Source organism: Pleurodeles waltl, chromosome 6, assembly GCF_031143425.1.
Source record: "Pleurodeles waltl isolate 20211129_DDA chromosome 6, aPleWal1.hap1.20221129, whole genome shotgun sequence".
Taxonomy (NCBI): domain Eukaryota; kingdom Metazoa; phylum Chordata; class Amphibia; order Caudata; family Salamandridae; genus Pleurodeles; species Pleurodeles waltl.
The window spans coordinates 137,343,069-137,368,032 of NC_090445.1; the positions used below are offsets into that span (position 1 = coordinate 137,343,069).

The window sequence follows — 24,964 nt, forward strand, 5'->3', positions numbered from 1 at the left end:
TGTCTCAGCAGCCTTCGCCATTGCTGCATCATAAAAAATAACGCAGCGATGGCGTAAGCTCCTTGTAAATATGGGCCTGGATTTTTTAGTTGATCTAGTGGAATAAATCAAACCCCCGGTGGCAGTTCCTAAGTCTTGCCCAGTCTCGATTTAGTTGTCACAATCGTAAGGCTTATCTGCCTTTTATGTGACGAAAGAAACTTTTCAAAGCCACCCTCTTGCTTCAGATTAATATATAAAGCACATTCATATTGCTTTTCTAGTCACTTGTGTATACCACTCTTCACGAAACCTAGTTCTGTTGGGTCTTGTGCTCAACCACTACTGGAACCTTGAAATGATTCAAGGGAAGGGGCATATGATTATTGTGACATCAAATACAATGCTGCGGCGTCAATGAGATAGTGTTACCTTGAGTCAAGTTTCTCCCGCCTTCAGGTGAGTCTCTTCCGCCTTCAGGTGAGTTCTCAATTTCTATTTCGTCAGCCTGGCGCAAGTTGTCCTGTAGGCTTCTTACTGTAGTCTGTGGTGCATCAGTTACTTTTGACTGCGTGCTTGCTGGGACTGCTGGCCCGGTTGCATGACTTCTTGGTGGGTCATCTTTCACGCTCACTTGTCTGGTATCTGCTTCTTCTTTGCCCACCGTCTGCTTCGTTGATACAAAATATACTGCTCTAGCTTGTGTAGAGTATGAAACATCTACTGCTTTTTTTCGGGTGGTTGCTGCACCTTCTTCCACTTTTGTCTGCGTGGTTGCTACCACCTCTTCAGTTCTTGCTAGGGTGGTGGTTGCCATTTCGCTCGTTTTTATCTTCACAGTCGTTTGCACCCCAGTCAGCTCTGCCTGTTGGATGAGTCACATGGCATTAATAAAATATTTACATAGCATTCTTACACTCACTAAACTATCTGAGAGCTCTAGTCTGGACAGGAGAAAAGCCGAAATGTACAGTCAAACAGTCTTAGTTTAACAGAGGATGACAAGATATTTTTGAAACATCACAATCCTATCCTCTTATCCGAGTTCAAGTCGAAGTTCATTCATGACCAGGAGCCCCAGTACCATGAAACCGTTTTCCTCACCGTGGCCAAACCTCAAAGGTTTTACCATAATGGGTATCTGACCCTTCGAATGAGATAGGCAACCAAAAATGCCCAACTTAAGAGACTTAACAGGTAATTAATTGCATAGGGTGCCCTGAAAAAAGACGAAAGAAACCCCCAGGTGTCCACCACCCATTAAGCATCCTAAAGTGGGTGCTTGGGGTTATCGTTATGCTAGGGGGGGCATCATCTGAATCTTATAAGTGATTTTTCTTCTCTGTCTCCCCTCTTTTGTGTATATGACAAACTGAAAAGGTGGCAAAATTTGAGCCTGACTGTCTGTATAATGCATGTAAGATGGTTTATGTTTGCATTATATTTTCCTGATAGTTGGTTTCCACTTGAGTCTAGGGGGGATGTTTATGAAATTTTGGCACAGGGCAGCGGAGCTGGTCACCTTGCTATGCTGCCCTGCAGGGCGGCGCGGGGGGACAGGAGAGCGGGTCTTAAAATCAATTAAAATAAAAACGTACCTGCTCCTCGCGCACTGCTCCTCTCCTCCATCTCCTCCCTCAGGCACAGGCCAATCCTGACGCTGCTCAGAGGCCGAGACGGATGGCCAAACACACATACGCTCTGAGGGGAGTGCACAGTGTACTCTCCTCAGTGCTCGTCACCTACTTTATTATCCCTTTGTGGTGAAAGGTTTGCAGTTTCTGCTGCTGGCTGGGGGGGCGACGCTCCTCCGCCCATATGGAGGAGCCGCACCTGGTTGTGCCTCTCCTGGGGAGGTGTTAAGGTTTTGGTGGGTCCCTAGGTTTACAAATTCCTGTAAAGCTGGGAATGCATCAAAATGAATGGGTGTTGCATGGGAACACCCACAGGAATGTTCATGGAATGCCTCCCTAACGCAGAATAAGGCAACGCAGCAATTTGCGCTGCCTTACTCCATAGTTATGAGGCCATGTGCAGCCATGCAAAGTGGCTTTGCGTGGCATCATCAACATGGTTGAGAGGCTTGTGCTGCCAGAGCGTCAAAAAACGTGATGCCCCAGCGGCCCAAGCCTCTCATACATTACCCCCTAGATCCTTAAACTCCCATCGCACTATTTAAAAAAAAAAAAAAAAACGGAATTCAGCCCAACGCTCTGGGAATCTTTGAAACGAGATCAAATGTATTCAAGCCACCAGCATCTTCTCAGTGATATTTTGAGACCATGGTAACCAGGAGATTAATGGCTTGGGTACCAAACATAGAGACAGCTTCAAAAGTATAACCACAAACTGACAAGGGCATCCATGATTCAGCCTCTAATGAAAATGAAAAAGATAGTTTTGAGTATGGCAGCCCTGTGGCACTTAATGGATAGGTCGCTCACCAGACTCCTTGCTCTTCCTGGTCCTTGATTGTCTGGGCTCCACAGAACAGAGTGAGAAGGACACTTGATGTTGAACTTCAGGTAAACTATTCTTTATTAAAAATAAGGTGACCTCTGTTATGGTCTTAGCCACCTACAGGCAGATAATCCTCATCCAGTTCTGATTGAACTTGAAGGAAGAGCGAGTACAGTGTGCCAGTGAGATGCGCTAATTGCACATCTTTGTAGACCTTGGTCAGTCCTGTCCTGTAATGACTCCTTAACCCTTCTGGCTGATAAGTTGAAGTAACAACACCACAAGATATGTGAAACAGGGCGTGGTTTAGTGGATACCAGGGACACTCAAAAGTAAGCAAACATCTTGCTGGAAAGCAGATCCAGTAAAAGCAAAGAACATCTTTTTGAGACAAGCATTGGCAAGGTCAATGGGTTTGGCTTTTGTGAAGTACATCCTCACAGGGATACATACCATATGATTAAACATGCACACATAGAGCTTGTACACATGCTCACAGACCAACAGGCATAAGTATTCATGCATGTATGCACTGACCTAGAAAAAGCAGCAGAGTGCTTTCCAGGGTCACATACAAGCATAAATGCACACAGACCAACAGACATACAAACATTAATGCTCACAGCCCAAAGATAATACATAAACGTGCTCTAGGGGACACAAAGTGATGTGCAATATAGGATAGTAATGCACAGTGCAGCGAGAGACTCAAGTTGAAGTGCATCACAAGCGTGTTCTCAGTGCAAGTCAGAAGATTATTTATCAAGGAAGCATGGTGTATTGTGCCATGCCTCTGGAGCACTGGGTGCAGTGCACCATGCTGTGCATCAAGAGAACACTAGGTGACATGCACTTCCAAAGCATATGGCTGTGTGCACTATGGAGGCTTAGGGTGATGTGCTGTAGGGGGCACAGGACATTGTGCACTATGGACACATAGACCCTCATTATAACACTGGCGGTATATACCGCCTACTGCTGCAGCGACGGCCGCCAAAAGACCGTTGCCGTGGTGTAGGAGGCTGGACTGGCTTGTAGTGAGTACCAAGGGGTACTTACACCTTGCACCAGGCCCAGGTATCCCTTATTAGTGTATAGGGTGTCTAGCAGCTTAGGCTGATAGATAATGGTAGCTTAGCAGAGCAGCTTAGGCTGAACTAGGAGACGAGTGAAGCTCCTACAGTACCACTAGTGTCACTTGCACAATATCATAAGAAAACACAATACACAGATATACTAAAAATAAAGGTACTTTATTTTTATGACAATATGCCAAAGTATCTCAGTGAGTACCCTCAGTATGAGGATAGCAAATATACATAAGATATATGTACACAATACCAAAAATATGCAGTATAGTCTTAGAAAACAGTGCACACAATGTATAGTTACAATAGGATGCAATGGGGACACATAGGGATAGGGGCAACACAAACCATATACTCCAAAAGTGGAATGCGAACCACGAATGGACCCCAAACCTATGTGACCTTGTAGAGGGTCGCTGGGACTATTAGAAAATAGTGAGGGTTAGAAAAATAGCCCACCCCAAGACCCTGAAAAGTGAGTGCAAAGTGCACTAAAGTTCCCCAAAGGACATAGAAGTCATGATAGGGGAATTCTGCATGAAAGACACAAACCAGCAATGCAACAACAATGGATTTCCAGTCGAGGGTACCTGTGGAACAAGGGGACCAAGTCCAAAAGTCACAAGCAAGTCGGAGATGGGCAGATGCCCAGGAAATGCCAGCTGTGGGTGCAAAGAAGCTGCTACTGGACAGTAGAAGCTGAGGATTCTGCAGGAACGACAAGGGCTAGAGACTTCCCCTTTGGAGGATTTTTTTTTTTTTTTTTTTTATTTAATGCGTTTTTATATAGCGCGGACTTTACCCGAAGGTGTCAGAGCGCTTCACAATAGGCAAAGTAAAGATACAAGAGGAGAAGAATTACAAGTGAGCCTGTTACAAAAACAAACGTTACATTACATGAGGCAATAGTGATAATTGTGCAAGTATAAAGAGCAAAAAGTACAAGAGGTAGCAAACGATACGTTACGAAAGGAAAAAGTGACGTGTGCAGGTTACAAGAGCAAATAAAGTACGAGTAGAGGTAAAAAAAAAAAAATTGCAATAAATGGTAGACACTCAAAACACTAAAACAATAGTTACGTTACATGAGGCAGTGGTGGCCGTTGTGCAAGTATCAAAAGCAAACAAGATATAAGAGGTAGTAAATGATACGTTGTAAAAGGAAAGGTGCCGTGTGCATGTTACAAAAGAGTACAAAATACAGGTAGAGGTATAATACTGCACTAAATGGCAGACACTCAAAACACAAAAACACCCTGGGAAGGCACTTCTATAGGCATGGAGAACAGAATTTCCTATAATGGAAGGACTTCCTTCAGAAAACAGAGGGCTTGAATTAAATTTGGAAGTGTCTTTGAAGGAGGAGAGCTTTGAGGTCAGTTTTGAAGGCCTGGGAAGAGGTGGTGGTCCGAAGCTGAGGCGGAAGTGAGTTCCAGATTCTCACCGCGTTGCCTGAAAAGGATTGGGCCATCGATCTTTCCTTCTTGAAAATGGGAGGTTCAAGCAATAAATTTTCTGCATTACGTGATGGTCTGGAGCCCCCAGAGAGTTTCAGTTTATTCATCAGGTAGCGAGGGGAGGAGGAGTGCAAGGCTTTGTGGGTGATACATGCAGTTTTGTAGATAGATCTTGCCTCTATGGGAAGCCAACGGAGGGTGGATAAAATGGGTGTGATGTGGTCGCTTCTTTTGGCCCCATATATGAAACGAGCTGCTGAATGGAGAATAGACTTCAGGGGGGAAAGGTGGGATTTGGGAAGGCCAGTAAGAAGAGAGTTGCAGTAGTCCAATCTGGAGAGAACCAGCGATTGGACCAGGGTTTTAAGGTCGTGCTCCGGGAAGAAGCGACGAATCCCCCAAAGAAGGCGCAGTTGGTGTCGAGCAGACTTTGCAATGGAGTCGATGTGGGAGAGTAGATTGAGTTTTTTGTCGAGTATGACACCAAGGGATTTTGCACTCTCGACAATGATGGGCTTATTGTTCATTAGATTGATCTGATCCATCCAAGATTGCACTGGGGGATGAGAAAGTGAGGAGGAGAGGAGGAGGAATTCTGTTTTGGAGGGATTCAGGATCAGTTGATGAGTTAACATCCAGTTTTGAATGGAGTCGAGAGTAGAGCTAAGGAAGGAGAGATCGTGAGTGGAGGACACCTTAAGGTAGATCTGCGTGTCATCCGCATATAGATGATAGTGGATCCCGGATTTACTCAGGAGATTTCCCAATGGTTCTAAATAGAGATTGAACAGTGTGGGTGCAAGTATGGAGCCTTGAGGAACACCTTGACTGACCGCTAAAGGAGCTGAAAGACTGTTCGCTATTTTGATCATTTGGGATCTATCAGAGAGGAAGGAGGCAAACCATTTGAGCACAGTGCCCTCCAAGCCCATTCTCTGTTGAAGAGTGTTAAGGAGAGTGTTGTGATTGACAGTGTCAAAGGCTGCAGAAAGGTCAAGAAGAATTAGAAGACAAGACTCCCCTGAATCAAGTATCCGCAGCGCGTCATCAATCACTAGCAGCAGGGCTGTTTCAGTGCTGCAGTTTTGAATGAAGCCGGACTGGAAATTGTCAAGAAGATCATTTTCCTTGATATGGCGAGAGAGTTGTTTCGCTACACATTTTTCTGTGATTTTCGCAAGAAAGGGTAGGTTAGTGATGGGACGGAAGTTGTTGAGGTCGTTCGCATCAGCGGTGGGTTTTTTAAGCAGAGGGGTGACCTGCCCAGTTTTGAATGAAACAGGAAGGGAGCCTTGACTGAGGGAGAGGTTGACCAGGGTGGTCCAATAGGAAAGAGAATTAGTATAGAAGTCAATGGCAATGGCACTAGGGATGGGGTCAAGAGAATGGTTAGAGGGCTTTGTATCGAGGATGCATTTAAGGAGAGCATCGTCTGAGATGGGGTCAAAGTTTTGCCAAATGGTTAAGGATTTGCGCTCCTCTGTAGGGGTAGAATGAATGACCTGAACTACAAGTGATTTTACCTTTTCGTCAAAGAATACAGCGAATTCCGCTGCTTTCTTTGTGGAATCTTCCAATTTGGAGGTTGGGGGAGAGCTGTCTGGGTTCTTGATGAGGTCGAATAGTTTTTTGGGTCTATTTTTGGCTGAGTCAAGGAGGGATTTGTAGTGTGACGCTTTTCCAAGGAAGATGAGCTTGTGGTACTTGGATCTTGCTAAACGAAGCGTGGCCAAATTTTCAGTGGAGGGCGCTTGTCTCCATTGTTTCTCAAGGGCTCTTAGGAACTTCCTTTCTTCATAGAGGGATTTGTTGAACCAAGGTGCTGAGGGAGTGGGCCTTTTCTTTTTGCTTTGGAGAGGAGCGACATTATTGATTTCGACTGCAAGGACTGTGAGGCATTGGGAGGTGAGTTCGTTAACATCTAGGTCCGGGTCTAGCCTTGCAAGTGATAGCAAAGCAGAATCACAGAGGGTACTGAGGTCAATATTTTTAGTGTCACGGAACCAGGAAGTAGCCCTCTTAGGCTGGCCAAGAGTTATAGAGTGTGATAGGTGAAGAGAGAATGGGATGAGGAGGTGGTCCGACCAGTCTACATGAATAGGGGTAGCGATAGTCAGCAAGCCTACTTTAGAAATAACAAGGTCCAGGATTGAGCCTTTAGAGTGTGTTGATTCTGTGCAGTGTTGGATAAGATCGTTTGCAGAGAGGAAGGTGGCCAGCAAATTCGCATAGGTGTCTTGAGGCGAGCCCCAGTGGACATTGAAGTCACCCACGAAGATCTGATTGTCACTTTGCGTGTATTGGTCGCTGATGCAGTCCGTGAGTTCCTCCATAAACAAAGGGCTGCTACCAGGCGGGTGGTAAATAGCATGGAATCTGAGAGGTGAGCGGTGGTGCAATTTAAGCTCAAGAGATAGGCATTCAAAAGTGTGGAAGGAGCTGTTAGGAAGAGCCTTAAGTTGAAGGGAGTTTCTAAAGATGACTGCAACACCTCCCCCAACTTTGTCAATTCTGTCAATTCTAAGTATAGAATAGCCTGTGGGTACAAGGAGATCAAACATAGAGTGAGAGGTATCGTTGAACCAGGTCTCTGTGAGGAAGAGCATGTCAATATTGTGCAAGTTGATGGTATCGGAGATTTCAAGTATGTGTTTTATTGCAGATCTGCAGTTGTGGAGCAAACAGCGCAGCTCTGACGCAACTGTTTTGGTGACGGGGCACTTGGGCTATGAGGGGTGATAGGGATATTGTACTTATATGAGGGCGCTCAGGAGGGTTTAGGTGGGCGAGTGGTTCTGACAGAGGAGATGGTCGGAATAGTGTAGATAACAGGGTTACTGGGAAGTGGAAGTGAAGGAAGGGTGGCGTTCGAGTGCTTGTGTGGATTTGCAGACGACAGGCTATGCTTAGCTATAATGGGGTGTGGGGGTGAGGTGCATCTCGTGGAAGGGTGAGTGTTTGCCAAAGGAATTGAGGTGTGTGAAAAAGTCGAGATCTTGGAGCTTAAAACTAAAATGGTAGCTTCAAGTTGGGAGATGGCGGTGATTAGAGAGCCTAGCTTATTTTCCAGAGAGAGTAAGGAAGAGCACGGCATGTTGGGTGGCTCGATGGAAACAGGAGGGGGTGCACTAGGCAGTGTACGGCAGGGATAGGTGGGGGAACGGGAGGGGAGTAGGGGTATAGGGTTCAGAGGTGGGGAAAGGTTTTGGATGAGAGCAGGAGTTGGTGCGCCAGGGGTGAGAGGAGAGTTGTCGTTGTTGGCGTTGCAAGAAGGATAGGAATTAAGGGCAGAATTAGGGGGCAATAGGAGAGGAGTGGGGCGGTGGGGCGGTAGGAGAGGGGAGGAGTGTGAGGAGTCATAGGGATTAGGGAGGTTTGGAAGGAAGGGAGGGGAGGGGGTTGGATAGGTCCTGGTAGCTAAGTGAGGTGGCTGTGAGGGAGCGGGTATCAGGCAGAGTGGGGGGGATTGGGAGAAAGGGAAGTTGAAGAAAGGAAGTGATTCTGCTCGGTCCGAGGGAGGGAAGGGGTTACCAGGGGAGGAAAGGGGGTAGCACAGCATTGTTGGAGGAGAGTGGGGAGGGAGAGAGATGGAATGTATTTGTTGGTAAATCGGGGTACATAGTGAGGGGAGGAGTGGGCGGAAAAGCAGAGAGGAGGAGGGAACAAGGGGAACGTAGGGAACATAGACAAGGGGAGAGGGCTGGAGGAGAGGTGGTCTAAGGAGGGGGGTGGCCGGAAGGGATAGGGGGGAGGAGATGAGAATGGAGTGCCGGGACGGTGCAGAATGGACGAGGAGCGTGTTAGCTAGAGGTAAGGCTGAAGTGAAGAGGGGAGGGGCATACTGTGAGGGGGGAAGATTGGGAGGGGAGGTCCGAGGGGAGAGAAGAGGGTCGACCTCTGCCACCCCAGGGTGCAGCCTATTGGAGAGTGGGGGGGTCAAGGGAGGAGAAAGGGAGTAATTGGTGGAGCTAGATGGAGAGTCAAGGGATAGACCGGTCGCAGGGGAGGGGAGTAGGGAAGGGAAGAGGCGGTCAAAGAGAGAGAGACAGGTGTCTTTGGCTTGGATCATAACAGTACCGTTGTTATAGAGTGAGATAGTGAGGGAGCCGTTAAAACCCGCAGAGGGGGAAATTTTTAGCTGTTTCCCATGAGGGATAGAGGAGGAGGAGGTGACGTTAAAGGAATTGTAAAAGCTGGTAGACCAAGAGGGTATGTCGTGCGTGAAAAAAATTAGATCGTTTTTGAGCCCCCCATACCGACCATTGTAAAACTGATCGACAAAAAGGGAATCGGGGAAACATTCAATGGTGTTATGCTTGAAACGTTTTGCTGCAGCTTTAGTCAGGTTAGAAGGGTAGATGATTTTGTAGCAATTAATTCCAGACTTAATTTGAACGGTGGCCATGTTGGGAAATTGTGGCGGAGGAGGGTGGTGGGGATAAGGGAAGGATGTTACTAGGACAGTGGTGGTGAGGAGAAGTATGAGGGCAAGAAGGGGGCACAAAATCCAGACGTCGGGTGAAGGAACCTGAGTTATTGTGGAGACAGGAAAGTGAGGCGATTAGGGATAGGTTGTTACTTCAGAACAGGGCTGATTCAACAAGATAGGACTGAAGAAGGAGTGGTGTAAGAGGAAAATCACTGTACTTATCATCCTGAGATAAAAACCACATAAAGCACAGCATCACAATAGGTATCAAACGCATTGTACGCCCAAAATCTCAACAGTCTAATATTAGACACTTACCTCCTAAGTATCACCAACATTATGGGCAAAAAGCACAGGGTGGAACATAATTTCACTAGCATAACCCAAAGTATGCAAGACAACCTCAAAATCATAAAACATAATTTAGAGGTAGCCAGAACAGGGTCTGAAAATCAAACTACAAGAAATACATTTCCTAGCACCACAAAAACACAATGGGGCCTGGCGCCCTGCAAACCACCAGGACCACCTGGTCCTAGCATAACCCAAAGTATGCAAGACAACCTCAAAATCATAAAACACAATTTAGAGGTAGCCAGAACAGGGTCTGAAAATCAAACTACAAGAAATACATTTCCTAGCACCACAAAAACACAATGGGGCCTGGCGCCCTGCAAACCACCAGGACCCCCTGGTCAACTGGCCAACTCAAAGGGGCTCAAATGCCCTGTGTCCAGAATGACGGGGCTGCTGCCAATGCAGCTGCAGTGGTAAGATGGCTGCCTGCCAGTGCCCTGACACTAGTCCCTCTTCAGTGTCCGGTGCTGCCTCTCGGTTGCCTCTGCAGTGGTAAGATGGCCGCCTGCCGGTGCTCACACACTAGTCCCTCTTCAGTGTCAACTGCTGCCCCTCGGTTACTTCTATACTAGTAAAATGGCCGCCTGCCGGTGCCCTAACACTAGTCCCTCTTCAGTGTCCGGTACTGCCTCTCGGTTGCCTCTGCAGTGGTAAGATGGCCGCCTGCCGGTGCTCACAAACTAGTCCCTCTTCAGTGTCAACTGCTGCCCCTCGGTTACTTATATAGTCTTTCTTTATTTCTTTAATGTTTTAGGTTACAGCGTTCGGTTTACGTTTCGTTGCCCCTAAACAGAGCTGCCATATTTATATTCGTTGAAGAGAACAGGAACGAGGAAAGCGCTCCGAGGCGGGGCTGAAGGTAGGACTTGGTACCCTGCTTGTAAGCCTTCCTCGTTGCTGGCAGCATCACATCTGAGCTCTCGCTAATGGAGCGCGTGCGGGATTGCACATCATCTCTCCAGGGGAAGCTGCACACTGCATCCCGGCTCGTTTACAAAACATGCATCCCCTCCCCCAGCATCCTGCTTTCCTCTCCCAGCCCCGCAGCCTTGTGATTCCCCGTCGGCTCCACTGCGGTCCTTCCCACGCTCCACGCCCGTGGTAATCCCTGGACGAGGCCCCTCCTCGGCTCCCTGAGTTGGCGGAGACCCTCCCCCTCTCCACGACGAGTGGGTGGGAGCTCTTCAGCGGAGGGCTGGTTACCGGCCCCCGGGTACGGTACAGTTCTTAGCAGCTCTCAGCAGCTCTTACTGCACAAGATGTGGCTCACCTCATCTGAATGTTGTAGGGACATCTCTCCCCTGGAGTCCGAGGCAATGATGAGAACAGGAAAATGTTCGGGTTCCCCTACAAAACACACACAGCGTCCTCACAGTAAAACAATGTGCGGTGTAGGGCCGGGGTCTGGTTCTTTTGGCGCCCCTCTGATCTCCCGCCAGTACCGCTCTGGTGATTAAGTGGGCCGGACGGGGTCCACCTGGATTAAGTTTGGCTCCCTCCGGCCCCAGCCAGTGCCCGAGCCACCGGTGCCCGAGCCACAGGGACACTTGTGGCCTCCCTGTGGACTGCACTGTCCCCCAAGCCCCGAGTAGCACAAGTCCCCTCTTCCCAAATGCACTCCGAATGTCTTCTAGACTTTTCCCGCAGTTTGCGGATTCACCGGTCCCCCCTCCCCCCCCCCACTTCCAGGCCCTTCCCGCCAGTCTCTTCCCCCGGTTTGATAGTCTAGGCTCTTCCCCCAGTCGTTTCTAGACCCAGTCTCTCCCTTCCAGCTCTTTCTCTGGAATATCGCCCCGGCGTCTCTTTCCAGTCATTTCTCATCGGCCACTCCAGCTTTCTCCCTCCCCTCCCGCCTAATCCCTCCAGCCACTCTCACCCCTCCTCATTTTCCGCCCTCGCACCTGGGTGACCTCCTGGGATGTGATGGATTCCCCACGCCGTGGAGAGTTGTGCAGAAGTGTTTTCCTGAAGAAAGACCACCAACAAGCCTTGCTAGCTGCAAATCGTGCGGTTAGGGTTTTTGGATGCTGCTGTGGCCCAGGAGGGACCAGGATGTCGCCAATTGCGTCTGGGGACAGAGGGGGCGTCGAGCAAGACAAGGAGCCTTCTCAAAAGCAGGCAGCACCCACAAAAGTGCCAGAATAGGCACTACGAAGAAGAGTGAAACGGTGCTCACCCGAAGTTGCACAAAGGAGTCCCACGTCGCCGGAGGGCCACTTAGAAAGTCGTGCAATGCAGGTTAGAGTGCCGTGGACCCAGGCTTAGCTTTGAACAAAGGATTTCCGCCGGAAGTGCACAGAGGCCGGAGTAGCTGCAAAAGTCACGGTTCCCAGCAATGCAGTCTGTCGTGGGGAGGCAAGGACTTACCTCCACCAAACTTGGACTGAAGAGTCACTGGACTGTGGGAGTCACTTGGACAGAGTTGCTGGATTCAAGGGACCTCGCTCGTTTTGCTGAGAGGAGACCCAGGGGACCGGTGATGCAGTTCTTTGGTGCTGCGGTAGCAGGGGCAAGATTCCGTCGACCCACGGGAGATTTCTTCAGAGCTTCTAGTGCAGAGAGGAGGCAGACTACCCCCACAGCATGCACCACCAGGCAAACAGTCGAGAAGGCGGCAGGATCAGCGTTACAGAGTTGCAGTAGTCGTCTTAGCTACTTTGTTGCACTTTTGCAGGCTTCCAGCACGGTCAGCAGTCGATTCCTTGGCAGAAGGTGAAGAGAGAGATGCAGAGGAACTCTGATGAGCTCTTGCATTCGTTATCTAAGGAATTCCCCAAAGCAGAGACCCTAAATAGCCATAAAAGAGGGTTTGGCTACTTAGGAGAGGGGATAGGCTAGCAACACCTGAAGGAGCCTATCCGAAGGAGTCTCTGACGTCACCTGCTGGCCCTGGCCACTCAGAGCAGTCCAGTGTGCCAGCAGCACCTCTGTTTCCAAGATGGCAGAGGTCTGGAGCACACTGGAGGAGCTCTGGACACCTCCCAGGGGAGGTGCAGGTCAGGGGAGTGGTCACTCCCCTTTCCTTTGTCCAGTTTCACGCCAGAGCAGGGCTGAGGGGTCCCTGAACTGGTGTAGACTGGCTTATGCAGAAATGGGCACCATCTGTGCCCATGAAAGCATTTCCAGAGGCTGGGGGAGGCTACTCCTCCCCTGCCTTAACACCTTTTTCCAAAGGGAGAGGGTGTAACACCCCCTCTCTGAGGAAGTCCTTTGTTCTGCCACCCTGGGCCAAGCCTGGCTGGACCCCAGGAGGGCAGAAACCTGTCTGAGGGGTTGGCAGCAGCAGCAGCTGCAGTGAAACCCCTGAAAAGGCAGTTTGGCAGTACCCGGGTCTGAGCTACAGACCCGTGGGATCATGGGATTGTGCCAACAATGCCAGGATGGCATAGAGGGGGCAATTCCATGATCTTAGACATGTTACATGGCCATATTCGGAGTTACCATTGTGAAGCTACACATAGGTATTGACCTATGTGTAGTGCACGCGTGTAATGGTGTCCCCGCACTCACAAAGTCCGGGGAATTTGCCCTGAACTATGTGGGAGAACCTTGGCTAGTGCCAGGGTGCCCACACACTAAGTAACTTTGCACCTAACCTTTACCAGGTAAAGGTTAGACATATAGGTGACTTATAAGTTACTTAAGTTCAGTGAAAATGGCTGTGAAATAATGTGTGCATTATTTCACTCAGGCTGCAGTGGCAGGCCTGTGTAGTATTTGTCAGAGCTCCCTATGGGTGGCAAAAGAAATGCTGCAGCCCATAGGGATCTCCTGGAACCCCAATACCCTGGGTACCTCAGTACCATATACTAGGGAATTATAAGGGTGTTCCAGTATGCCAATGTGAATTGGTGAAATTGGTCACTAGCCTGTTAGTGACAATTTGGAAAGAAATGAGAGAGCATAACCACTGAGGTTCTGGATAGCAGAGCCTCAGTGAGACAGTTAGTCATAACACAGGTAACACATTCAGGCACACTTATGAGCACTGGGGCCCTGGCTGGCAGGGTCCCAGTGACACGTACAACTAAAACAACATATATACAGTGAAAAATGGGGGTAGCATGCCAGGCAAGATGGTACTTTCCTACACAACCCCCCCCCCCCAAACGAAGGACAATAAGACTAGTCATTACCTGATGGGTCTTCATTGTCTAAGTGGAAATATCTGGAGAGTCCATCTGCATTGGAGTGGGTACTCCCAGGTCTATGTTCCACTGTATAGTCCATTCCCTGTAGGGATATGGACCACCTCAACAATTTAGGATTTTCACCTTTCATTTGTTTTAGCCAAAGTAGAGGTTTGTGGTCTGTCTGAACAATGAAGTGAGTGCCAAACAGGTATGGCCTCAACTTCTTCAGTGCCCAGACCACAGCAAAGGCCTCCCTCTCTATGGCAGACCAACGATTTTCTCTAGGGGTCAACCTCCTACTAATAAAAGCAACAGGTTGATCCTGGCCCTCAGAATTAAGTTGTGATAGGACTGCCCCTACTCCTAATTCAGATGCATCAGTTTGGACATAGAATTTTTTAGAGTAACAAGGGCTTTTCAGGACAGGTGCAGAGCACATGGCCTGCTTCAGCTCCTCAAAAGCTTTCTGACAGTTTGCTGTCCATAATACCTTCTTAGGCATTTTCTTGGATGTGAGGTCATTAAGAGGGGCTGCAATGGAGCCATAGTTCTTAATAAACCTCCTATAGTACCCAGTGAGGCCTAAAAAGGCTCTCACCTGAGTCTGAGTAGTAGGGGGAACCCAATCAATAATTGTTTGGATTTTCCCCTGTAGTGGTGCAATCTGTTCTCCACCAACCAGGTGTCCCAGATAAACCACCTTCCCCTGCCCTATCTGGCACTTTGAAGCCTTGATAGTGAGGCCTGCATTTTGCAGGGCCTCTAAAACTTTCCATAGGTGGACCAGGTGATCATCCCAGCTGGAGCTAAAGACAGCTTTATCGTCCAAATATGCTGCACTAAAAGCTTCCAGCCCTTGCAGGACTGTGTTCACCAACCCCTGAAAAGTGTCAGGTGCATTTTTCAATCCAAAAGGCATTACTGTGAATTGGTAATGGCCTCCAATGGTTGAAAATGCAGTTTTAGCTTTTGCATCTTCTGATAATTTGATCTGCCAATACCCTGCAGTCAAGTCAAAAGTGCTTAGATACTTGGCAGATGCCAGTGTATCTATGAGCTCATCTGCCCTGGGTATAGGGTAAGCATCAGTTTTGGTTACCTGGTTGAGACCTCTGTAGTCTACACAAAACCGCATTTCCTTCTTTCCATCCTTGGAATGAGGTTTTGGTACAAGTACCACAGGAGAGGCCCATAGACTTTCAGAGTGCTCAACCACTCCCAGTTCTAACATTTTCTGCACCTCTTGCTTTATGCAGTCTCTGACATGGTCAGGCTGCCTATAGATTTTGCTTTTGACAGGCAAGCTGTCTCCAGTATCTATAGTGTGCTCACACCAAGAAGTGGTACCTGGCACAGTAGAGAAGAGTTCAGAAAACTGACCCAGGAGATTTATGCAGTGGTCTTTCTGCTCAGCAGTAAGACAATCTGCCAGTACAACACCTTCCACTAGAGCATCTTGTTCTGTGGAAGAGAAGAGATCAGGAAGAGGATCACTGTCTTCTTCCTGTCCCTCATCAATTGCCATGAGCAGGCTGAGATCAGCCCTGTCATAGTAGGGTTTCAGGCGATTGACATGGAGCACCCTAAGGGGACTCCTGGCAGTGCCTAAGTCAACTAAATAGGTGACGTCACCCTTCTTTTCAACAATTGTGTGGGGTCCACTCCATTTATCTTGGACTGCTCTTGGGGCCACAGGCTCCAAGACCCACACTTTCTGCCCTGGCTGGTACTGAACCAAAACAGCCTTCTGGTCATGCCATTGCTTTTGGAGCTCTTGGCTGGCCTGAAGGTTTTTACTGGCCTTTTTCATGTACTCAGCCATCCTTGATCTGAGGCCAAGTACATAGTCCACTATGGGGGTGATTCTAACTTTGGCGGGCGGCGGAGACCGCCCGCCAAAGTTCCCCCGCCAGAACACCGCTGCGCGGTCAAAAGACCGCCGCGGTGATTCTGAGTTTCCAGCTGGGCGGGCGGGCGACCGCCAGAAGGCCGCCCGCCCGCCCAGCGGGAAACCCCCTTCCACGAGGATGCCGGCTCCGAATGGAGCCGGCGGAGTGGAAAGGGTGCGACGGGTGCAGTTGCACCCGTCGTGATTTTCAGTGTCTGCTTGGCAGACACTGAAAATCTTTGTGGGGCCCTGTTAGGGGGCCCCTGCAGTGCCCATGCCAGTGGCATGGGCACTGCAGGGGCCCCCAGGGGCCCCACGACACCCGTTACCGCCAGCCAGGTTCTGGCGGTAAGGGGGTCGGAATCCCCATGGCGGCGCTGCAAGCAGCACCGCCGTGGAGGATTCCCTAGGGCAGCGGGACACCGCCGGTTTTCCGTTTCTGACCGCGGCTGTACCGCTGCGGTCAGAATGCCCATGGATGCACCGCCAGCCTGTTGGCGGTGCATCCGCGGTCCCCGACCCTGGCGGTCTATGACCACCAGGGTTGGAATGACCCCCTATGTCTTGCTTTGGAGCTTTTAAAGGTTGTTCCCAACCCTCCTTAACAAGTGTTAGGGGACCTCTCACAGGGTGTCCAAAAAGAAGTTCAAAGGGGCTGAAGCCCACTCCTTTCTGGGGTACCTCCCTGTAAGCAAAAAGGAGGCATGGTAAAAGAATATCCCATCTCCTGTGGAGTTTTTCAGGGAGTCCCATAATCATGCCTTTGGGAGTTTTGTTAAATCTCTCCACCAGTCCATTTGTTTGTGGATGATAGGGTGTAGTGAACTTGTATGTCACACCACACTCCTTCCACGTGGCCTTTAAGTAAGCAGACATGAAATTGCTTCCCCTGTCTGATACCACCTCTTTTGGGAAGCCCACCCTGGAAAAGATTCCCAGGAGGGCCTTTGCCACTGCAGGATCTGTAGTGGTCCTTAGAGGAATTGCTTCAGGATATCTGGTGGCATGGTCCACTACCACCAAGATAAACCTATTGCCTGAAGCAGTAGGAGGGTCAAGGGGGCCAACTATGTCAACCCCTACCCTTTCAAAGGGAACCCCAACCACAGGTAGTGGAATAAGGGGTGCCTTTGGGGTGCCACCTGTCTTGCCACTGGCTTGACAGGTTTCACAGGACTTACAAAAATCTTTTGTGTCCTCAGACATTCTAGGCCAATGAAACAAGGGAACAAGCCTGTCCCAAGTTTTCATTTGCCCCAAATGTCCAGCAAGGGGAATGTCGTGAGCAAGAGTTAGGAGGAACTTTCTGTACTCCTGAGGAATCACCAATCTCCTGGCAGCTCCAGGTTTTGGATCCCTTGCTTCAGTATACAAGAGGTTGTCCTCCCAGTAAACTCTGTGAGAGTCACTGACATCCCCATTTGCTTGTTTGACAGCTTGCTGTCTTAGACCCTCTAGTGTGGGACAGGTCTGCTGTGCCACACTCAGCTCCTCCCTGGCAGGCCCCCCTTCACCCAAAAGCTCAGCAGTGTCTGCTTCCAGCTCCTCTGGTGTAGGTTCTGCACAGGGTGGAAATTCTTCTTCCTCAGAAGTAGAATCCACTGTAGAGGGAGGCATAGTAGGTAGTGCTTTACTTCTACTAGCCCTAGCTTTAGGGAGCACTTGGTCCATTGTTCCAGGATCCAAGTCACCCTGTCCTTTTTGCTTTTTGGCCTGAGCCCTGGTTAAAGCAAAAATATGCCCTGGGATGCCCAGCATTGCTGCATGGGCCTCCAACTCCACATCTGACCAAGCTGATGTCTCCAAATCATTTCCTAGTAGACAGTCTACAGGCAAATCTGAGGCTACCACAACTTTCTTTGGACCAGTAACCCCCACCCCCAGTTGAGATTTACAACAGCCATGGGGTGGCTAAGTGTGTTGTTGTGAGCATCGGTTACTTAGTACTGGTGACCAAGTAGGTGTTGTTCAGGGTGGACCAGTTTCTCTATCACCATTGTGACACTGGCACCTGTGTCCCTGTAGGCCTGAACCTCAACACCATTTATTAGGGGTAGTTGCTTGTACTTATCCATGTTAAGGGGACAAGCAACCAAGGTGGCTAAATCAATAGCCCCCTCAGAGACTAACACAGCCTCTGTGGTCTCCCTAATCAGACCAACCCCAACTAAGTTACCAAAGGTGAGCCCAGCTACTCCCTTAGATTGGCTATTAGTAGGTTTGCTCCCACCACCACTGCTATTAGTAGGGACACTAGGTGTAGCAGTAGGGGTTGTAGTGGTACGAGGCTTGGTGCTTTTCTTTGGACAACTGGGATCTGTTGTCCAATGGCCTTTTATTTTACATAAATAGCACCATGGTTTCTTTTCTTTGTTTTGATTAGAAGAGGATTTGGGTCCACCACCCCCACCAGAGTGTTTTTGTGGACCTGATGAAGACTCATTTTTAGATTTGTCCCCACCCTTGTCAGAAGACTTACCATCCTTCTTCTTATTGCCATCTTTGTCACCCCCTGTATGAACTTTTCTGTTCACCCTTGTTCTGACCCATTTGTCTGCCTTCTTTCCCAATTCTTGGGGAGAGGTCAGATCAGAGTCCACCAAGTACTGGTGCAACAAATCAGACACACAATTATTAAGAATATGCTCTCTCAGGATCAAGTTATACAGGCTTTCATAATCAGTAACTTTACTGCCATGTAACCACCCCTCCAAGGCCTTCACTGAATGGTCAACAAAGTCTACCCAGTCTTGTGAAGACTCCTTTTTGGTTTCTCTGAACTTCATCCTGTACTGTTCAGTGGTTAAGCCATAACCATCCAGGAGTGCATTCTTAAGAATAGTGAAATTATTGGCATCACTTTCTTTCACAGTAAGGAGCCTATCCCTACCCTTTCCACTAAATGATAGCCATAGGATAGCAGCCCACTGCCTTTGAGGGACATCCTGTACAACACAGGCCCTCTCAAGTGCAGCAAACCACTTGTTAATGTCATCCCCCTCCTTATAAGGGGGAACTATCTTGTGCAGATTCCTTGAATCATGCTCTCTTGCAGGATGACTATGGGGAATACTGCTGCTGCCACCATGGGTTTCTAAACCCAATTTCTGTCTTTCTTTTTCTACTTCTAAAGACTGCCTATCTAAATCCAGCTGTTGCTGCTTGAGCTTCAGCCTGGATTGTTCCACTCTCAATCTATTGAGCTCCCTTTCTAACATTCTGCCATCAGGGTGGGTGGGAGAGGCATGTCTAGAAACAGAAGTATACTGAGATTGAACAGAAGGAGACCTGGCCCTAACAGATGGCACCCTAACAGCCTGGCTAATAGAAACAGCATTTCTACTATGATGAGAGTGAATACTCTTACTGTGATGTGAGACCACACTATCAGTATGATGTGACTCAACCTCAGTACCAGCTATGCTAGGTTGTCTGCTAAGGGACAGGCTAGGAAGTTTCCTCTCTAACTCTTTAGCTAGGGGTGCCCCAGGGTCAGATTGGGAACCATCAGCTAACTTTTCAACAGGAGTGCCAGCTCGGGCCTTATCCTGTTCAACAAGCATATTCACTAACAGTTCTCTAGAGGGATTCTTCCTTACACTTAAACCTCTATCTATGCAGAGACTCCTTGCTTCTTTCCAGCTAAGGTTATCATAAGTAAGTTTGGACAGATCAACAGTTTGGCCTGTGCCAGATATTTTAGAAAGAGTTCAAGTGATAGAAAAAGTGAAGAAAAAGTTTTTCAGAACTTTTGGAAAGACAGAAAAAAAAACTTTAAAAACTTTTTAAGAACTTTTAGAAAGTTTAGAGGTACTTTTCAGCACTTAGAAGAGTGAAAAGAGGAAATGCAAAACTTTTTGGTTAGGTGTACATACACTGAACTTGTTTTGTATATTTTTCTCTTATGAAAGGTACAGTGACAAAAGTGGTAAGTAGTTGCAAAGTACTTATCCCACCGCTGCCACCAATGTAGGAGGCTGGACTGGCTTGTAGTGAGTACCAAGGGGTACTTACACCTTGCACCAGGCCCAGGTATCCCTTATTAGTGTATAGGGTGTCTAGCAGCTTAGGCTGATAGATAATGGTAGCTTAGCAGAGCAGCTTAGGCTGAACTAGGAGACGAGTGAAGCTCCTACAGTACCACTAGTGTCATATGCACAATATCATAAGAAAACACAATACACAGATATACTAAAAATAAAGGTACTTTATTTTTATGACAATATGCCAAAGTATCTCAGTGAGTACCCTCAGTATGAGGATAGCAAATATACACAAGATATATGTACACAATACCAAAAATATGCAGTATAGTCTTAGAAAACAGTGCAAACAATGTATAGTTACAATAGGATGCAATGTGGACACATAGGGATAGGGGCAACACAAACCATATACTCCAAAAGTGGAATGCGAACCACAAATGGACCCCAAACCTATGTGACCTTGTAGAGGGTCGCTGGGACTATTAGAAAATAGTGAGGGTTAGAAAAATAGCCCACCCCAAGACCCTGAAAAGTGAGTGCAAAGTGCACTAAAGTTCCCCAAAGGACATAGAAGTCGTGATAGGGGAATTCTGCAGGAAAGACACAAACCAGCAATGCAACAACAATGGATTTCCAGTCGAGGGTACCTGTGGAACAAGGGGACCAAGTCCAAAAGTCACAAGCAAGTCGGAGATGGGCAGATGCCCAGGAAATGCCAGCTGTGGGTGCAAAGAAGCTGCTACTGGACAGTAGAAGCTGAGGATTCTGCAGGAACAACAAGGGCTAGAGACTTCCCCTTTGGAGGATGGATCCCCCACGCTGTGGAGAGTCATGCAGAAGTGTTCTCCTGAAGAAAGACCACCAACAAGCCTTGCTAGCTGCAAATCGTGCGGTTAGGGTTTTTGGATGCTGCTGTGGCCCAGGAGGGACCAGGATGTCGCCAATTGCGTCTGGGGATAGAGGGGTCGTCGAGCAAGACAAGGAGCCCTCTCAGAAGCAGGCAGCACCCGCAGAAGTGCCAGAACAGGCACTATAAAGAAGAGTGAAATGGTGCTCACCCAAAGTTGCACAAAGGAGTCCCACGTCGCCGGAGGGCCACTTAGAAAGTCGTGCAATGCAGGTTAGAGTGCCGTGGACACAGGCTTGGCTGTGCACAAAGGATTTCTGCTGGAAGTGCACAGAGGCCGGAGTAGCTGCAAAAGTCGCGGTTCCCAGCAATGCAGTCTGGCGTGGGGAGGCAAGGACTTACCTCCACCAAACTTGGACTGAAGAGTCACTGGACTGTGGGAGTCACTTGGACAGAGTTGCTGGATTCAAGGGACCTCGCTCGTCGTGCTGAGAGGAGACCCAGGGGACCGGTGATGCAGTTCTTTGGTGCCTGCGGTAGCAGGGGGAAGATTCCGTCGACCCACTGGAGATTTCTTCGGAGCTTCTAGTGCAGAGAGGAGGCAGACTACCCCCACAGCATGCACCACCAGGAAAACAGTCGAGAAGGCGGCAGGATCAGCGTTACAGAGTTGCAGTAGTCGTCTTAGCTACTTTGTTGCAGTTTTGCAGGCTTCCAGCGTGGTCAGCAGGCGATTCCTTGGCAGAAGGTGACGAGAGAGATGCAGAGTAACTCTGATGAGCTCTTGCATTCGTTATCTAAGGAATTCCCCAAAGCAGAGACCCTAAATAGCCAGAAAAGAGGGTTTGGCTACTTGGGAGAGGGGATAGGCTAGCAACACCTGAAGGAGCCTATCAGAAGGAGTCTCTGACGTCACCTGCTGGCCCTGGCCACTCAGAGCAGTCCAGTGTGCCAGCAGCACCTCTGTTTCCAAGATGGCAGAGGTCTGGAGCACACTGAAGGAGCTCTGGACACCTCCCAGGGGAGGTGCAGGTCAGGGGAGTGGTCACTCCCCTTTCCTTTGTCCAGTTTCGCGCCAGAGCAGGGCTGAGGGGTCCCGGAACTGGTGTAGACTGGCTTATGCAGAAATGGGCACCATCTGTGCCCATGAAAGCATTTCCAGAGGCTGGGGGAGGCTACTCCTCCCCTGCCTTAACACCTTTTTCCAAATGGAGAGGGTGTAACACCCCCTCTCTGAGAAAGTCCTTCGTTCTGCCATCCTGGGCCAAGCCTGGCTGGACCCCAGGAGGGCAGAAACCTGTCTGAGGGGTTGGCAGCAGCAGCAGCTGCAGTGAAACCCCTGAAAAGGCAGTTTGGCAGTACCCGGGTCTGAGCTACAGACCCGTGGGATCATGGGATTGTGCCAACAAAGCCAGGATGGCATAGAGGGGGCAATTCCATGATCTTAGACATCTTACATGGCCATATTCGGAGTTACCATTGTGAAGCTACACATAGGTATTGACCTATGTGTAGTGCACGCGTGTAATGGTGTCCCCGCACTCACAAAGTCCGGGGAATTTGCCCTGAACTATGTGGGAGCGCCTTGGCTAGTGCCAGGGTGCCCACACACTAAGTAACTTTGCACCTAACCTTTACCAGGTAAAGGTTAGACATATAGGTGACTTATAAGTTACTTAAGTGCAGTGAAAATGGCTGTGAAATAATGTGTGCATTATTTCACTCAGGCTGCAGTGGCAGGCCTGTGTAGTATTTGTCAGAGCTCCCTATGGGTGGCAAAAGAAATGCTGCAGCCCATAGGGATCTCCTGGAACCCCAATACCCTGGGTACCTCAGTACCATATACTAGGGAATTATAAGGGTGTTCCAGTATGCCAATGTGAATTGGTGAAATTGGACACTAGCCTGTTAGTGACAATTTGGAAAGAAATGAGAGAGCATAACCACTGAGGTTCTGGATAGCAGAGCCTCAGTGAGACAGTTAGTCATAACACAGGTAACACATTCAGGCACACTTATGAGCACTGGGGCCCTGGCTGGCAGGGTCCCAGTGACACATACAACTAAAACAACATATATACAGTGAAAAATGGGGGTAACATGCCAGGCAAGATGGTACTTTCCTACACATGGCTACCAGCCATCAGCCTTATTATGACCACAGCCGGATTTCCACCAGAAGGATGGCGGAAATCCAGCTGTGGCCATGCCGGCGGATGGGGGTAAGGTGGCGCTGCTACCAGCAGCAGCGCCACACCAGTAGACCGCCGCAGACCATATCATGACCCATGATACGCCACCACGTCCCGTCTCCTGCCAGAGGACCCTTTCATAAAAGGTAAGTCGGGTGCTCCGACAGGGGAGAGGGTGGGGGGAGTTGTGTATGTGTGTGAGGGTGTGTGTGCATGTCTGTGCGTGCGTGAATGCGGGTTTGTGTTGCGTGTTGTAGGTGTGTGCATGTATGGATTTGTGAGTGTGTGTATGTTGTGTGAATGTGTGTGTGCTTGTATGTATGTAAGTGTGCGTAGATGTGTGTGTGAATGGATGTCTGCATGCGTGGGAATGAGTGTGGGAATGCGTGTGTGCATGTGTGAATGAATGAGCATGAGTGAAGGGGGATCTGGAGAGGGAGGGGTGGGGGGGAAACCAGGGGAGGAGGTGGGGAAGACCCCTATCAGTGACAGGGAAGGTATTCCCTGTCACTGATAGTGCCTACCGCCATGGTTTTTGTGGCGGTAAGGAAGCCACGAAAACCATGGCGGTAGGCGGGGTCATAATCCCGCAGGTGGCCTAGTGATGGCAGTACTTTCCTACACATGGTGTCATTACCGCCATGGCGGACGGTGTGGTACATTGGCAGTTTGGCTTGAGCCAAACCGCCAATGTCATAATATGAGAAAAGTACCGCCAGCCTGTTGGCAGTTCTTTTCTCCATTTTACCGCCGTCTGCCGGGGTCATAATGACCCCCATAGTGATGTAAAAATGTGGGAAACATGACGATGGGTATTTTTATTCCATCTGCACTGCACTTTACTGCCAAGAGACTCATACTGTAGGTGGCACCTTCAATCAGCCTTGTTTTTTTTATTTACCAGAAGTGCTTTACATGCAGTGATGTTTAAGCCTGTACTTGTAGAACGCAACATTCTGTTAGTTGACGAGCTATGTTCATGGACAGATGAAATGTGATTAAAATAAATGCTCTGCAAAACAATTTGAAATGCGTATGTTTTGCTGCTGTCGAATTTACTCTGTTGATCTGGAGTTCCGCGTTCTGAAGAAACCATGGGGCTTATTTACAAGCCACTTGCGTCGCCGGTGCGTCACTTTTTCTATGGAGAAAAAAGTGACGCACCAGCGGCGCCAGGGGCTTGTAAATAAGCCCCAAGTGTGTTATGTGACTTTCTCATAAGGTCTCGGAAAGAAAAGATCAGAGATTCATTATACTGGAATTATTTTTGTAAAGACTGGATTTCTTTCCTGCTAGCAAACCAAAGTAAACCACAAATGCCATAGAAAGAATACAGTAGAAAAGCAGTTCACCACTTCTGAAGAATGAGGCATGCAGCTCAATCACCTGCAAAGATTATGATTCCATTCTGCGCATCAAACCTAAACAAGCATTGAAAAAACTACAAGCTCTGCCTTTGATGTCACCCATACACACAAAGGCACCCACCTCACAGGTGCACATTTGCATATATAGTGCACATGCATGCAGATAGACCAACACTGCTAGAGACATCCATTTTCACAAAGTTCATCTACTATACCGCCAATTATGCAAACAGACAAACAGCCACATGAACATCAATTTACGCAGATCAACAACCATACATAACCAACATCATGTGTTACCATGGCACAGGATGACCTGCAGAACATGGGTAGAAGATGAAGTGCAGCTAAGGAGCACAGAGGGATGTGCACCAGTTCATGTTTACCATGGCACTAACTACTAGTTCTGTCTCTGAGAGGAACACTGCGTGGTATGCTACAGCCAAGGGAGGACTAGCTGATGTGCCTCAAGGGTGCCTCAATGGTGAGCTGTCTGATATTCCTCAATGGTGTACTGGGTGACGTGCCTCATGGTGAACAATGTAGGCATCCTCCATCTCAAGACCTCATCGACAGATTAGCCAAATCCTTCCACCGGAAATTCAAAGACATATACAACAGCTTCGGACCCCAAGTCCCTCCGAGCCCTCCAACAACTCTCCAGGTCCAACCCACAAACCGTCACAGATCCTGCACCGCTGGACCACTCTCACCACTGACGAGACCCGCACCATCATGAGCAGCATCCACTCTGGAGCCCCTACAGACCTCTGTCTGCACC

At 48.8% G+C, this 24,964-nt stretch overlaps 1 protein-coding gene across 2 annotated transcripts in view; it reads right to left on the minus strand.

Moving 5' to 3' along the window:
• Window positions 1–24,964, minus strand: part of LOC138299370 (collagen alpha-1(XV) chain-like) — a 171,336-nt gene that overhangs the window by 81,897 nt on the left and 64,475 nt on the right. For both annotated transcript variants that reach the window (XM_069237594.1, XM_069237593.1), the window contains exon 3: window positions 412–844. In XM_069237594.1, the coding sequence (XP_069093695.1) occupies window positions 412–844 (433 nt within the window). The remainder of the gene's footprint in view (window positions 1–411; window positions 845–24,964) is intronic.